The 16,987-nt window shown below is 44.0% G+C and overlaps 1 protein-coding gene across 2 annotated transcripts in view; it reads left to right on the top strand.

Annotated features, from left to right (window-relative positions):
• The window catches only part of cyth3b (cytohesin 3b), a 35,042-nt gene that overhangs the window by 14,535 nt on the left and 3,520 nt on the right, over positions 1–16,987 (top strand). The window contains exons 1-12 of one of the 2 annotated variants that reach the window (XM_030058533.1): positions 842–1,060; positions 6,078–6,160; positions 6,446–6,510; positions 7,226–7,292; positions 7,936–8,054; positions 8,546–8,626; positions 8,954–9,066; positions 10,552–10,700; positions 12,025–12,136; positions 15,531–15,607; positions 16,330–16,401; positions 16,593–16,747. In XM_030058533.1, the coding sequence (XP_029914393.1) occupies positions 1,021–1,060; positions 6,078–6,160; positions 6,446–6,510; positions 7,226–7,292; positions 7,936–8,054; positions 8,546–8,626; positions 8,954–9,066; positions 10,552–10,700; positions 12,025–12,136; positions 15,531–15,607; positions 16,330–16,401; positions 16,593–16,747 (1,133 nt within the window). In that variant the 5' untranslated portion in view covers positions 842–1,020. Of the gene's footprint in view, positions 1–841; positions 1,061–6,077; positions 6,161–6,445; positions 6,511–7,225; positions 7,293–7,935; positions 8,055–8,545; positions 8,627–8,953; positions 9,067–10,551; positions 10,701–12,024; positions 12,137–15,530; positions 15,608–16,329; positions 16,402–16,592; positions 16,748–16,987 lie in introns of those variants that run through there. The other variant, XM_030058534.1, reaches the window with a different exon arrangement.

Genomic DNA, 16,987 nt, shown 5'->3' with positions numbered 1-16,987 from the left:
CTGGTTTGCGGTGCATATAAGGTGACATTCCCCATTTTTCAGTTTTGTTTGCATGTCTGCTTGGAGTGAACCTCGGTATGCAACTCAGAGCTTTTAAAGAATGTGGTTTGTTGTAGCTGTGAACCAGTAAAAACTCAGAAGCTGAGTTATGAGAGCTGCATTAGTGAGGCTGGAACCTCAAAATAGCATTTTGCAAAAAAAAAAAAAAATTCTGCAGAGAGGGCCGAGTGAAATGGACAGTAACTTAAGCATTATGCACCTGAGTGGCTGCTACTCCAGCCTCATAAAAGTTGTAGCTGATGCTCTTGGAGGGAATGATCTGTATTTAAAACAAGCGCACTCTGCTGCTCTTGCTGCACGCTCAGCGCTGCCGGTTTGATGTAAAGTGCAGGCAAACCCCATCATCTCCCACAACGAGACCAGGAGATGAGGGTAATAAATATCCAGCTGGCTTTACGAAGCAAAGATGGGCCTTTTGGTGGTTTGATTTCTCTATTAGACAGGCTGGTGGAAGAGCAGAGTTTTCCTCCAAGGTGGAAAGGAGCTATTGCAGCTGTGTGCATGCCTGTGTGTGTCAGAGACAAAGCTGTGAAAGGAGAACAGAGTGCTAAGTGTTGTAAAATATGAAGAAATGAGAGAAATGGAAAGAGAGAAGTAGTCTAGGGCAGGTGTTCAAAGGGCTGGTCGGACCAGACTGGGTGGTTGTAGCCAGAGGAATGTGGGTTATTTCCATACCACTACAGTCAGCTGTCAAGAGGCAGGAACTGTCAAAGAAGCTGTCAGTGTGTGTGTGTGTGTGTGTGCTTGAAAGCTGCAAGTATGAGTAAGGCTGGAGGGAAGAGAATTACTACACACCTACCCGCCACAATTGCACATGCGTCTAGGAGGGAAACAAGCTGATAAAAGTCGAGTGAGTGTGAATTTCTCACCAACACTGACCCACAGCGCTGACCTTTACCGACCAACAGGATACACACACACACACACACACACACACACACACACACCCTTGCTGATGGAATGTCAGTCATCGGATCCGGACAGACGAACAGGCAGTGGGGTATGTATTTTATTCAGGAAAGGTAAACCTGTGCTGGCAGGGATAAAGAGCTGTAGTAGCTTTTGTGCCGAGTTCAGTATTAGGATTTATGCTGTAGCGCCTGGGTTTATTTTTAGGTCAGGTGTAGATATCATATTCTCAGCTTTACACAGTGTTATATTGACAGGGAAGTTGTAGACCAAAGTGAATGTTTACACCCGTCCTGTGGGGTTTGTTTGTCGGCGTGTCACAGAATCTGACACACTTATCCAACCTACTTACATCATCCCTAACTCAGCTGGGTTGCAAGTGTTTGCAGCGATTGCAGCACCGTAATGCAGAGGATGTGTCGTGAATTTGGTCTGCTCCCTAATTAGACCGTGATGGGAACTTGCGGCTGCCCTGCCCATGTTTACGCCGTTACCATTGTTACGGGCAGACCGGGACCAGCAGTCTAATCAGAGCAGACATCCTCTCCATTGTCCCGCGGCAAACCTGCTGAAAATCAGGAAGCGCTCTGCTGGCTCTGTTTGCTGTTGGTTCGCTGTCATCACTTTTGCCATTTGATTGTCACATATAGGGTATGCCGATTTCATTTTTTAGCAGGCGGATGAGCAAAGGTATCCATGCTCAAGGGTTTTTAGAGCATGGTGCAGCTGCAAAAAAAATCTCCATCATATCATTTACTCTCATATTCTGTGTTAAAATCTTGCCTTTTGTCTAAGAACAAGTGAAGACATCTGCCATTGCAGTGAGCTAATCCCACTTGTTTTCCGATGTTAATCAGCTTGTTTCAAGAATTTTCTTGATACCAGAGAGCTGATCTGCCTTATTCTGCCTCAATTCAACACATTTATACTTGCTCCCAGAAAAATTCCTGAAACAAGTGAAACTGCAGGTTGGGTTATCTCATCCCATCTGTTTCTATCATATTTTTCTACTTTGAAGAAACATAAGATTTTAACTTAATTGCTACAATGAAGATTTTTGCAGCGATGTTATGGTTAAGGTTTGAATAAAGTAGTTAAAACATGATCTGTATCATTTAGAAAAAAAATATTCCAGTCCTTTTCCAGATTAACCAGTTGGTACCATCTATACAATGTAAACCAGGTATGTATGTCACTCAAGGTACAAATCATGCCCTTGTCATGCCCCCTTTCTTGAGTCACCATTCACCACCAACCCCCCACATGCAGTAAAACAAGGGGATCAGTATGCAAGTCAAGTTTCTCCGCTGCTCTCGGTGCCAAGGAGATTGGAAAGGCGTGACCATCGATGGGATCCAGCCAGTTGACTCACTGATCTGACAGTAGCGGGCCATCAGACACGAGGATCAGACCCCAATCTCTCCCTATCTCTCCCCTATCTCCGCAAACATCACTGTCTCGGGACTGAGGTCGTCCCATCTCAGCTGTCTGTCAGGGTCATTCCTAGATTCTCATGCTGGGTAGAGCGAGGAACAAGATGGCGATACATTATTCAAGAGTAGACTCTCAGCCATCAGGCAGCCGGGGACCTGAGGTTCAAACCAGAAGGGTAAGGTTAGCCGGGTCAGTGGTGTCATCATGCCAGCACGCGCTGCTAGTGCCGCCATGTCTAAAAACTGTTAATGATAGCTGCGTTTTCTGACTGCAACCCAGACAGTGATCATCAACTCCAACAAAGAATGCACAGATTAAATCAGAGCAGCATGAATGGATTTGAAACCCAGTGTCTGTTATCAATGGCCTAAATAATTAGCATGTGATTTCCTCGTCATGACCCCTATGACTGGGGCAGGACAAGTCATGAGTCACACTTATAATGGAGTCATGAGATACAGCCTCGCAGTCTGAGGTTACTGTTAATGTCAACAGATTCAGATGATCAGAGCTGACAACAAATACTCTCAAACTAGGGGTGGTAAGCTCTGGTTTAACAAAGAATCAGTTTCACTTGGATTCAGAATTCAGTAGTTAGCGATTTGATTGGAAGGTTTTTCTTTTTTCTTGCAACAATTGAATTTGGTTTGCAATGGTAAAAAAAAAAGGGGGTCAGTGGCTCAATTCAGTAGCTAAAACTTTATATTCTGTAAATAAACTTGCTCAGTAATGAAAGGATATGCTTTGTCCTCTGAAATGTGAAAAAAACCCACATAAAAGAATAATTAAAACATTATTTGTTGCCTAATAAAACATTATGGATGTTTAAGAAAAGCAGCAAATTATAGTATTCGGTTAAATCACCATAAGATTGGGTCATGTTTTTCTAGTAAGAACTGCAAATGATTCGATATAAAGTGTTTCATATCGATTCAGGCGATTTCTTTCTTTTAGTTGATTGATGCAGTTGAGTCAGCAGAATTTATAATTGATTCATTGACACGTTGAATAAATTGGTTTATGAAACTGAGTGACTTCAAGAAATTAAAGACCGTTCTATTCGGCGCATGACTCAAATGGCGCTGATTCTTATTCTGACTATTGCATCTGTCCTCATGTGGACGTGTAAATGACTTGATCTATTTGCCCGACCACAGTGAGAGCTTTAAGTGGCCCCACCGTAACAATGGCACAGCAACCCTGGCTTGACTGGGCTCTCTGACCTCATTGACCCTCTCCCTGACCCGTGGAGGTCACAGCGACCTCGCTGGTTACACTTGGCTGGGAAGGGAGAGCTGCGAGAGAAGGAAACGATGGTGAGAAAGGAAATGAGGGCACAAACTCAGTGACCCTCCCCTTGGAGAAAGTAGGAGCTCGGTGTGTCCAGAAGCAAACCTTAACGCAGTGGCAGTCACAAAAGAGCAAAGCATCCAAGTCTTAACAGTTACTATGATTTATTGATTGTTACTGGAAGCTAAACCCCTCCTCCCCCGCAAAGCAATGATATGAAAAGGTGGAGTGTTGCTGTATTGATAATCTATAGGGGGTTAAGCATGGAGTATTTGTCTATAGCTTTATATGGATTTTTTTTTTTTCTAGGAGTTCAGCTCAGAATACATGTGCATGCACACACGCCAACACAGATTCCTCACTAGATGTTCATGTTTAATGCATCAAATGTCCAGACTCGGTGGTACAGTAGTAGCCGCGTCCACCGCGATATCAGATTACTCTACGTTTTCCACATGCCTGCACGCCACAAAACACACAGCAGGGGAATTGTCACCCAACGCAGCGGCCGTCTTTCCCAGACAATTTGTCCCATTCTCTGGTCCAAACAGACTCTTTTGAGCAAAGTAGGAGGGACAGAGCAGCATTTTGCGCATTACAGACGTAGGTTGCCCGCAGGGTCTCCTTGCTCCACAATCACTGCTTTATGGGGCTGCGTAACCAAAACCAGGGGAAGAGAGCAACTGAGGCAGAGAGAGTGCCAGGGTGTTTTGTGGGCTGTCATTTATTTGTACATCACTGCTGATCACTTCCCATCCTCTCTTTTCCTATTTGGCACTGGGGGTGTCTTTTTCTGCTGTTCTCTCTCTCATTGTACCGCTTTCCAACTTTTTTTTTCACTGTTTAACTCGTTTCATCCTCATTCCCTTCACTTTTAAAAAATTCATTCTATTTCAAATGTCTATATTGCTGATTTCACTCCGCTGTCTACCACTCTCCTCTCCCTCTCCCGCTCTCTCTTTTTTTCTTTGGGCTCATTTTTGTAGAAGTCGGTTGACGCTGTGTGATCGCTGGCGTGTGTGAGAGATGATCACACATTTATGAAAGCCATCTTCACCCATCTGGGCTCCTGGTCTCGTGACTGGCTGCTCATCTGTGATGAGGAAAGATCGGTGCACATGAGCACCATGCACCCCAGGAACCTAATAACCTAATGGTCCATGCCTGTGTCACTTTGTCTTACTGAGAGAGAGGAGGAGGGGGGGGCGGGCGTAATGTTCAGTGATATAGAGAGAAGAGAAAATAACATTACCTCTTTCCCTCCCTTATTTACAGTGGGGAGAAAAAACAACAGGGAACTTCTGAATTACAAAGCTGCTTAGCTGTATGATTCAGTTGGGGGATTTGAATGTGCTCTCACCCCCACTTCAAGCATCAGGGTGGATGCGGACAAAAAGAGATAGAGGGGGAGTGTGTGCATTTGTATGTGTGTGTGTGTGTGTGTGTGTGTGTGAGAGAGAGAGAGAGAGAGAGAGAGAGAGAGAGAGTGAGTGAGAGAGAGAAGAAGAGCGTAGGAGAAGCACAATCTGCTGCAGCTCCATGTGAAAATGACCTACTTCCTGTGAGCTTGCTCTCAAATGGATTGCCGTTTTTCTGATGTGCGGGGGAGAAAGAGAGAGGGGGAGGTCCTCTGAGGGTCCGGGGGAGAGGTTGACGTGGCATGGTTAAGTGAAGGATAAGTAGGCGGCTCTGGGGACCAGCGCTGAAGAATAAAATAAATGTCACTGTAACTTAGGTATGCATGTGTGAGCATGTAAATTCATGTACGCTCACCTGTGTGTACATACGCTGTATAAATAGGAGCTGACAAGAAGTGAAACATGTATGTTGTGTGATACGCCGCGCTCTCTGCGGTCTTAATTACCTCGAATGAGGAACTGATGAGGGCCGACCATCAGGAAACTAATATTTGAAGATTCAGTTTTCACCAGATGCTCAGTGGCAGGGGTGTGTGTCAAACGGGGTTTAAATTTATGCAGGAGGTTTCTTTTTAAGTTTCTGTGGTTTCGTTTTGCTTTCTAGATAATTGCTGCAAATAATTTTTTTCTCTTTAAATGTGGCTTGGTGAAATCTGCGTCTAACAATTGCTCCTTTGCTCGGTGACTTTTGCCTCGGAGTGCTGCATGACTCTGACCCTGATTCTACGATCTGTCACAGCTCTGCCCCGTTGTCACTCAAGTGCGACAATTTAGGTCACGAGTAAATGCGACTGATTCATTGAATAGGTATGCGCAAATCACTGTCAGCTTACGCCATGTGACTCTCTCACTGGCGGGTTACAAGGTGAATGAATTTAATCCGCGCTCACAACTCCCATTTCTCCTCCTTCCCCTTCTCTCTCGCTCTCTCACACACACCCTCTGTCTCTTGTTTTTTAATTCCAGTACCTGAAGACCTGTCTTTGGAGGAGAGAGATGAGCTGTCCAACATACGACGCAGGAAAAAAGAGCTTCTGGATGATATTGAAGTGAGTACCAATCACAGAATCACAGAAGTGGAGGAGACATGCTCTTTTTCTTTGTTCGTGCCTGTTTCGTATCTCGGGGTAACCTTTAGTTTTGGATGCCCTCTATTAAATGCCACGTAACACATCAATATCAAATGAGCAGCGTATAAGGCCGAATCATTCCTTGTTTTGTGGGGGTCCCGGTGCTCTGGTCTATGTGCTTATTGGAACGGATGAAGCACAAAGTGAGGTATTTTGGATGAAGTGGTCTAGCTGAGCCAATATCCTGTCCTCTGTGTCCTGCAGCGGTTGAAGTTTGAAATTGCGGAGGTGATGACGGAGATCGAGCAGCTAACCTGCGTGGGCGAGAGGTGAGTTGCCTCTGGCGTCACCGCCTTCATCGTCCCTCCTCTTTCTTTTCTGTATGACTCTGAGGAAATGATCACCTGCTTATTCTTCCTCTTACCCCTCTCTAAGCCATTTAACCATACAGTAGCTTCCCCCTTGAGCCTCACACCCGCCTGCCTGCCTGTGTGTGTATGTGTGTGTGCACATGTATGTGTGTGTGTGTGTCTGTGGTAATTCCCCTTTGTTTGCGGAGTGAAGCTGAGCAGTCCCTCGACTAAACATTTGCTAAACACTCTATTCAGATGCTTTCATTTGATTGGCTGACGAGGTGGAGTGAGACCACGTGTCTGTGTGTGTGTGTGTGTGTGTGTGTGTGTCTCAGGTGCAGCTGGCCGAGGGGCTCAGGCTATTTTAGGCACACAGAAAGAGTTGGAAGCACACGCACACACACACAGGTGGAGATTTCCCTGTGGGTTCCATGTCTTTTGAAACACTTTAATGTCAAATGAGAAATTACACAAAAAATTGGTCATAGTGGCCGAAGGCGGGGTTAAAACTGCAGGGGCTCAAATCTCACGAGGGTGGCCTGTGCCGCCTGTTTCTCCTGTTCAAACCCACTCAGTAGCAAATTAACAAAGTCACAGCACATCCCAGACTAACCCGTCACCCACCGAGCACACACATCACACACACCCTTAATTTTCACGTGATGATCATCTCTGTGCTACTTTATTGCAGCAAAACAACGCAAAGAAACAAACAGATTGCCATGGGGAGGAAGAAGTTCAACATGGACCCCAAAAAGGTCAGGCCTCGCCCCAAACTGTGTGTCCTACCTGTCAGAAGTCATGAAAGATGAAGCTACTGAATTACAATGCCCCTTGTTTTTATGATGCGCTTGAAATTTTGATTGAGGAGGAGAAAGGTCACCCAAATACCACAGAAGATACATCTCCACTTAAGTTTGTGCAGGTTGTGTAGCAGTTTCTGTGTGATTTGGCGTGGTTTCTAGTCTGCCAGGACGTTTTCTGTCTTTTGACACCCTAGTTCAACTTTGCTGGATGGCTGTTTGTGGAGCTCAAACCATCAAAGTGTTACATGTGGTGAAAAAAAAACAGCTCTTTCCAGAAACAAGGACATAGACACCCAACATACATTCCTGCACTCAGGATGAAAAGATTCTTTGGGAACTATTTCCTGCCAAAGAAAACTAGCAAACTGTATGTATCTGCTGGAAACCTTACCAAATCACAGAAATTCCCTGGATGGATTGCTTAAGTGGAAGTGGAAAATATCTTCTTTTTTTTTGTATTCCATTAAAATGTAAAGTCATCCTGCAAGACAAAAGCTGATGCTATCAATCTGCCTACAGTGGGTAACTGAAGTGTAGTTACCCTTTATGTATGTGTTTGTGTTTGTGTGTGTGTGTGTGTGTTTTCTCACAACAGGGGATCCAGTTTCTGTTAGAGAACGATCTTCTCCAGCACACTCCCGAGGACATCGCACAGTTCCTGTACAAAGGCGAGGGCCTCAACAAAACAGTCATTGGGGACTACTTAGGGGAACGGTGAGCTCCCCGTTCCCCTCTCTGTTTTCCTTCCACCTCTCTTTTTTCCCCCCTCTCCTCCTCTCTCTGTCAGATCTACACCGTGCACTCAGACTTGGACTTAAAACCCCAGGAAATTGGTAGTCCAGATTTATGGAGCACAGCGCCAAGCGGAAGCCATGCCAGTAAAGGAGCTGTGTGTACATGTGGTTCTTATCGGAGTGAAATCAATTGGGATGGGACTGTCAAAATATCACCGCTCTCATGCCCCTTGGTTCAGCCAGAACAGTGGCTGTCTGTCTCAAACTGGTGCTGGGACTTGGCTGGAGGATTTTCCTTTCCACCTTGACTCCCAAAATGCATGAATTTGTCAGTGTCTGCTGTGTTGCCTTTCCAAATACATTCCATACTGGCAAAGTCGATGGAATATCTGTTTTTTGTTTCCATTTGAGCGGAAAGAGAGTGTAAATATTAGTTTTACATGTGACATGTCCCTCCTTTTTCCCCCCCAGGGATGACTTTAACATCAAAGTCCTCCAGGCGTTTGTGGAGCTTCACGAGTTTGCAGACCTCAACCTTGTTCAAGCCTTAAGGTGAGTTGTTAGTTGTCCTCGTGTTTTTTTGACGGCAGCATCCTGGTGAAGAGTCAATAAAGAGAGTGTTTGTTAACCACTAGAAACAAAGACCCCGATGAGATGATCTTTAAGTTTATCATCCTTTTCAAATATTAAAAACCCTCAGGATAGGGCTGGATTTATAAATTTGTGTATTTTAGGGTTATGTTCTCTATCTTGTGTTTAATGTTAGTTACTTTGAATATCCATAGGTAGTACAGTAGATTTGCACAGTATCAATATTTCATGATGTCTCATTAAACTCTCTCCCTCTCTCTCTCTCTCTCTCTCTCTCTGCTGTTGTAGGCAGTTTCTGTGGAGCTTCAGACTTCCTGGCGAAGCTCAGAAGATTGATCGCATGATGGAGGCCTTTGCCTCCAGGTACTGCCAATGCAATCCCGGCGTCTTCCAGTCCACAGGTACTTAAACTCACACACACATATACATACATGTACGTGCGCACACACACACACACACACACACACACACACACACACACACACACACACACACACACACACACAGCAGACATGCACTGTGGCAGATGTATGAGGCAGTCTGAGACAGGGTTCCCGGGACAGATAACAGTCATGAAGAGCGTGGGCCAGCCAGACCACTGCAGCCTCAGATCGATACTGGAGGCTCGCTGCCGTCCCTCATTACAGCCTGACCCGTTCTGGCCGATATAAATCTTTAGCACTTGGTCAAAACCTCGTGCTGTAGAATGGTAAATGTTTCACAGAGTGCATCTCTTCAAGTGCAGTTTTCTCTCCCTGACTACATCATAACCTTCTTAAATGTTTGTTTTTGTTATGACACTGCTTTCACAGAATTCCTCTCAGGTTTTCTGTTGTTTACCATCAATCTGAACTTGAGGGAACCATCCAGTCCAATTACTTCTCTAGTTCCCGCCATTGGTTTGCAGCTAGGTGGCTAATTGCTGTGTAATCAGTATTCGTGTCTCCAGTGGAGATAATGAAATTGATCACTGGTCAATAATGGTTGTTAGTGCAGTCCTGGCCACACGGTCTCCTGTGCCCGTGGTGACCAGAAGAGAGCTGATGAGGATGGTGGCAGCTCAGCTCATGAATATTTATGTTGTGCAGTGGTGACACACCCAGACTTAGTTATTGGTCGTCTTGCCTCTGGTGCCGTGAGGTGTATTGGGTCGTGAGTTATGGTGCGTAGCATGTTGACTGGAGCAGCGAGTGTGTGCAGGTGTGTGGATGGATGAGCTGCATTTGGAGGATGGTTAGCAAGAGTTATGATATGAGATCACAGCAGCGGTGGATTGAGTGTGTGTGTGTAAGTGCATGTGTGTTTTCATGACCAGGAGTGACTGCACAAAGTGTCAGGGACACACTGGCTGCAATGTCACAGGGCCTTGGATGTGTGTGTGTGTGTGTGTGTGTGTGTGTGTGTGTGTGTGTGTGTGTGTCCTAGAATACAGGGCTTTTGGCAGATTAATTTCTCACTTTTATTATGCAGTCATAAATTTGGCAGTATGAAGATCTGTTGATATATCACTAGTGATTAATCAGAAATCATTCTTGCTGTCTATCTCTGCAAACACCACTGTAATAAATGACTGAAGTACCTTCCACTGTCCAGACACTGCTGCTATGGAGACACTTCAATCTCAAAGTGCAAAGTGTCTTTTGACTGGACAGATCAGCCTTCATTATCTGGTTTCCAGCTGATGTCAGTGATCATATATTTAGTCTGAAATAACTGAAATAACCTTTTGGAAATGTTTTAGCTTGGATTACATTACATTAGACTATGTAACGCAGATACCTTTGTTTCAATTTAAACAGTTGAGAAATAAATTCTTATGCACACTCAGTCCATTATTTTATACATGTGGATGTTTATCAGTCGCTCTGTGGCCTTGTCCTCTGCAGACACCTGCTACGTGCTGTCGTTTGCCATCATCATGCTGAACACCAGCTTGCACAATCCGAACGTCAGAGACAAGCCCCCCGTGGAGCGCTTCATCTCCATGAACAGAGGGATCAACGAGGGGGGAGACCTCCCAGAGGAGCTACTCAGGGTGAGAGAGTGCGCAGTTCGTTAGCTCTGATGAATTTATGCCACAAATCGAAAATGAAAACATGCATCAGTAAGGTGCATGGTAATATGATACACACGTGAACGCTATTACAGTGATTAAAAGATTTAATTTACAATCCCCCTCCAGTCATTTATTAAGCTCCTAAAAAGACTCTAAATAATATCTGTTCATCAGTATTACATGTTGAGAAGTTTTTTCATCCAAACATCCCTTTATGCCTTAAATGTATCTCTAAATCTTGCCCTCATTAAAAAATGTGCAGATATATGAATATGCATATGCATGTGTGGTAGTCCCGTCCCATGACAGTCCTGTATACTGTCCCATATTTGAAAATCTAACCATGAAATTTTCAGCAGCTCTCTTAGTTACACTAACATTGTCCAGCTGCCATTTCATTTTGGTCTGGTTGCTTTTTTGAAAACAAAACAAAACTGGTGTTAATGATATGGAAAACAACACCCTGCCAATTAACAGGATTGGGTGTTGGATTTGTGACCTACCAAAAGTAGCTGGCCCAGGTCATTGTGCGACTGAGTCTCAGATTTTAGGGGTATGCACAGACACCTCCACCTTCAGTAAAGAGTTTGAGAAAACACTTGGCTAGTGAGAAACTTTGCACAGATACAAATCAGTATAGTCAAGGTCAGACATTTTAGGGGACATAAACAAACAACAAAAAAAGCTTTGTTATTATTCAATGCAGGAAGCTTACAGTGAGTGTGTTGAGTAGAGGACGTTTTGCCACTGTATGTGGCAGATAAAGTAGTCATGCTTCAGTAACGGAGATATTGCAGCTCAGCAGAATGAGATCTTCTCTCCAGATAGTGATGCTAATAATCTTCACTGATCTCTTATAGAGAAAAAAGTTATAGAAAAAAAAAACAGTTGTTCTAGCCACATACTGTATGCTGCAGGGTGTAGCAAAGTGCCCTTGGCTTCACTTAAGCACCACAGGGCACAACTTTGGAAAACCAGCTCTACATCCTTTCACTATCTCTCACACTTTCATGCCTTTTACCCAAACCAGCTCCCCAAGTCATTTGAGGTATGAATCATTACAGCATATCTCACTTTCCCTTTCCAAGACTGAAATAGAATCTGTCAGTGTCATGTTTTACGCACCCTTAATCTCAAGGCTGCGATGAATATGTGGAGGTGCGGGGATATGTGTGGGCTCATCTGGAAGTGTGGTGTGTGCCGATGCTTTGCCTCTTCACACTGTTTAAACTCTTCTCCTTTTGTGTTGTTTCGCTGTACGTCACCCGCCCCCGTCTGTCTCTCTCTGTTTGTTTCCCTCCAGAATCTATATGAGAGCATAAAGAGCGAACCGTTTAAGATCCCAGAGGATGATGGGAATGACCTGACGCACACGTTCTTCAACCCAGACAGAGAGGGCTGGCTGCTCAAATTAGGTTAGTGTCTAGCACTGCACATTCCCCTGCTGACGCATACAAGGCTGATTGACTTTATTTGGTTACTGTTGAATTTTTCTCTCTCGAATTAGCTTTTTTTTCTCACCAGCCTGAGCCGGCAACACAGCTGAGGTACTTATCGCAGGTTCCTGTCACTTATACAGTTTCACTTGGAGGAGCGGTATCACGTTTAAGACACAAGGGACTTAAACTGTCGCTGGTTAAATTTTAAAATTGTCAATTTAAAGTTTAACCAGATTAGATGTGAAGCATTGTCACATGAAACCACTGCTAGACAGGTGCTTGAGGCATTCAGAATGGGAAAAGTGTAGACATCATGCAACATAATAACAGTTAAAGGAAGTAATGAAACACTGTAAAATACAACATAATCTAACTATGCAGCCAAGGGTTTTATCCAGTCTGAGCTGCTGTGATTTTCACAAAAGTTCACGACAACAAGTTAGACTGTGTTTCGACGGTGTGAAGTGGATCTGTTGCAGTGGCACTGCCATTAACACATTATCCCATGATGTACCACTCGTAAAGGAACCAAATCACCTTGGAAACAAAGGCACAATTTACTTTTTTATTTGTGTGTCTGTATGTACTGGGGCTGTTGGCGGTGGGTGGTATGCTTTCCCCATGAGGTAATAGTGTTTTGGCTCTCATCTCCACACTGTATTGCTTCACATGTGCTGGCACATGTTCCTGCTTGTTTGCATGTGTTTCTGATTTGAACCTCCTTCCTTCACTCCCCACTCCATCACTTTAAATATGTTACTTCCTGTTGACCGGTGCTGGTGTTCACACGTTGAGTGACTTATCACCTCTTTTTCTCTCTTTGTCTTTCTGAAGCCATTATTTTCACTACTTTTAATGGTTTCAGTTTAGGTTTTGCAGTTGATTTTATTTTAAAATATCAAGTACTAAAATAGCCTGGCTATTAATTGTCAAAGGTGACAGGGCAAACTCACTGCAGGTGGCTGTGGCTTCATCACTCTTTACTTTCCCTCTCTCTTTCTTCCTCCCCTCTCTCTCTCGCTCTCTCACACACACACACACACCTAACTTTGACTTGTACATTCCAGTAACTCTATGTAACGTCTCTCTAGTCTCATCTAACCCAGTATGTATGAATGCAAATAGCCCCAGTGTGGCTTACAGACCCAACATGATTACATTCTGCTATGATTTCCTCCCTGGAGCCATTCCCGCACGAGTTCTCACTGTAATATTTCTAATTTGACTCACTAAAAATAAACCCTGGAGGATATGGAGCAATAAATGCCTTTTTTTAGCAAATCAGCCTTTATGCGGAAATTAGGGTTTTGGCCACGCTAATTCAATAGCCAGAGTCTATTGAAATGTAAAGGAAACCCAGAGCGCTGGTAATTATATATGGCCCATATAGACTCGTGAGGCGTAATGAAACAGAAAAACAGGAAGAAACAGGAGGGAGAGGGATAGTAAAAGTGTTGTTTCGCAAACACCGCTCCAGGGATGGTTAGTATAGGGAGGAACTAATCTGGAATGTTAGGTCAAAGCCCACTCACACGCGCACTCACACACATAAACACACACACACACACACTCACACAGCAAACCAACAGAATGTGTGTGTTTATGTGTATGTTTTCAAGGGTTAGTATGCATAATACATACAATGGCCTGCCTTTCTGTTCACCTGCATGTATACACTGTACATGCTTCTCCCACCAGGAGAGCGTCCGTGCTTCACATCTCTGCACCAAACGGTGTTTTCTGCAACACAAGGCTCTGCAGACACGTTGAGCCCACTGCCAGGGGCTGAATTCTCTTACACACCAAAGTGTTGGACTTTCCGTGCCTGCTCTCGCTGCTTTTTTGGATGTAATTTGCACAAGCTAACTCATAAGATGCTGAACTTGCTCTGGGGTTTGGCATGCACCTGTTTGTCTCTGTTTGTGTGCACGTGAGTCTGTGTGCACCTGTGCGTGCGTTGCTGCATTCGTGTGTGTGTCTGTTTGTGTGTTTGCAAGTGTGTTCCTTCAGGGGTGCTTTAGGTGCCAGCTTAGGTTCATATCAAGTACTGTGTGCTCTCCTCTCCTGAGATCCAATAGGGTTTTATCCTGTTGCCTTTAAAAATGAATAGGCAGTCAGTAATAATTTATCAGTTGCGTGAGTCATCATTTAACTACGCTCGGAGTTGGGAGAAATAGCAGTGGTTGATTGGTGGTGTGTCCACATGCATGTCTGTGGTATTCACACAGATGGTTTGCACAAACACACACACACACACACACACACACAGACTCTCTGACATATTTTGAAAACACAGAGTGAATCACATTTTAATCTGTAGTTTTTTCTTTGTGGTAGATTTTCATCTGAAACCCCAGCTGATGATATCACAGTGTCAGATATTGTCTGTCGGTACTTATGGTAATATTACAGTAATCATAGAAGTGATGCTATTAATGTCATTTTCAAGGCTCCAGATGTGTGACTGCTGTTCAAATGCAGGGGTTAAACAATCCAACAAGTGATAAATATCTGCCACACACTCAGACTGGCTCTTTGGGTATACTCCTGATAATGTCATGAGACCTGGAAAAATACATTGTCCCTTACAATTACATTACATTTAGACCACAGTACATTTAACCAAGTGATATTCACATACTATAAAAACCGAGTACTATTCAAATATTATGACATTTTGACCATGTCTCGCAAAGTCAATACAAACAATAGTAACAATAGAAACATAAATGCTTGATGGAGTGACTACAGAAGAACGTGAGCTGTAACATTTATACTTCTTTGGAGACAAACCACATCACCTACAGCCAGTCAGTCTAATACTAAACCAGTGTGTGCTATTAAAAGAAGAAAGAGAAAAAAACAACAACTTAGTAGTAGTATTAGTATTAAATCTCTCAAATAAAAATACAACAATATAACATCAAAAGCACAATAGCCTTTGCTTACAGGACTACAGAGAAAACACTTCTTTTACATTGTTTAAATTAAACGGAATGAGGTAAAAAAAAAAATAAAAAATAAAAAATAAGGGGTCAAACTTTTTTTTTTTTGTTTTTTTGTCTTGTCCAGTGTTAGTATCCACCATTTGAGTTTCATGGTTTAGTCAATGTCCATACTTAACTTCATATTAGCCTTTCCAATGTAAATACTCAATATAAGTTAACTCAGCTGTCTTATTTTCCAAACAAAAACAAAACAAAATACCTGCCTGTGTATTCTGAGAATCAGAAAATGGAGTTGATGTGGCTCTCCCTCAGAAAGAGCCTTGTGTCCCTTGGCTTGGTGCGCTGTTTTCCTGAGGGGAGGCCGCCAGTCTGTCACTGTGGCCGCTGTGTCACTTCCTGTCTCCTGTCGCTCTTCCTGTCAGGGGGCCGAGTGAAAACCTGGAAGAGGAGGTGGTTCATCCTGACTGACAACTGCCTCTACTACTTTGAATACACGACGGTGAGTCTCATATCAACAGCAGTGTTCGTACATTACACCCGGCTCATTATAGTACCCATTTCCAACCATCTGTGTGTGTGTGTGTGTGTGCATTCATCTGCTGTTTGTATGAGTGTGCATGTGTCTGTCTGTATTCTTTTCTGTGTGAGTAAGTTTGTGTGTGTCCTTTGAGATTTTTATCATTTGCCTTTCCATCCCTGCTAGCTGCTAGATCAGCACTGTCCTCCCTCTACCCTGGTATTATCCTTCAGGACACTATCATTATGTCCCGTCCTCTGGTCGGCCGGCTCCACGCACACATTATCTGCTCCGTTAAAGAGAGAACGACACACTGAGGGGAGGGGAGGGGGGTGGCTCAAGGTTGATTTCTAGGCTAGCAAAACATGTCACAGTGCATTTTATCCTCCCTCTCTCTCTCTCTCTCTCTACCTCACTTACCCTCCCACACACACTCCTCTCCTCTGTCTTTCTTTTTCTGCTTCTTTGTCTCTTCTTCTTTTCTCTCCCTCACCCATTGTCATCTTCCCGTTTCTTTAATGTGTCACCTCATGTCTCATTTGATGTTTCTCTCTCCTCTGTTTTCGTTTTCCATTTCTTTCTTTTTCTCCCATCACATTGCTCCTTTCATCTTGACTTTCTTTCTTTCTTTCTTTCTTTCTCTCTTTGCTACTCACTCCATCATTTTTTTCCTCTCATGTCTTTCTCATGCCTGTCTCCCTCAGGACAAGGAGCCTCGTGGGATCATCCCACTGGAGAATCTCAGCATCAGGGAGGTGGAGGAGCCCAGGAAACCAGTGAGTGTTGCGTCATCAGAGACCCTGCTCTTTCTACCATACATCAAGTATCTTTTTTCTCAACCACCAAGTTAACATAGTAACTACAGACCTTGTTAATTGTGTTGTCAAACCTAATTACCTGACAGCAGCTTCTCCGGCACTCATTTTTGCAAATTATCCCCTCGTCCTACCCTCTCTCCTCCCTCCAGAACTGTTTTGAGCTCTACAACCCCAACCACAAGGGCCAGGTGATCAAAGCCTGCAAGACGGAGGCGGATGGACGTGTTGTCGAGGGCAACCACGTGGTGTACAGGATATCAGCGCCCACACCGGAGGAGAAGGAGGAGTGGATCAAATCCATCAAGTAAGGCTCTCCATAAGTGCACTTTACACAAGAACCATGACGTTAGCCAACCTTGCACCTGAAGAAGACCCAGGAAGTATTTTCTCACGGCTTTTCGATGTGCATAAATCTGTAGCGGATGGATTGCTGTGAGTGGCAATGGGATATTTAATAGACCGATGGGAGTCATACAGACTTGGACAGCACGGTCACATTTTAAATATGTAGCCCTTACAATACTAACCTTGTTGTCAGTGACCT

The sequence above is a fragment of the Myripristis murdjan genome, chromosome 8 (assembly GCF_902150065.1).
Source record: "Myripristis murdjan chromosome 8, fMyrMur1.1, whole genome shotgun sequence".
Lineage (NCBI taxonomy): Eukaryota > Metazoa > Chordata > Actinopteri > Holocentriformes > Holocentridae > Myripristis > Myripristis murdjan.
Note: the sequence above shows the minus strand (reverse complement) of the source record. Positions and strands in the feature narration are given on the sequence as shown.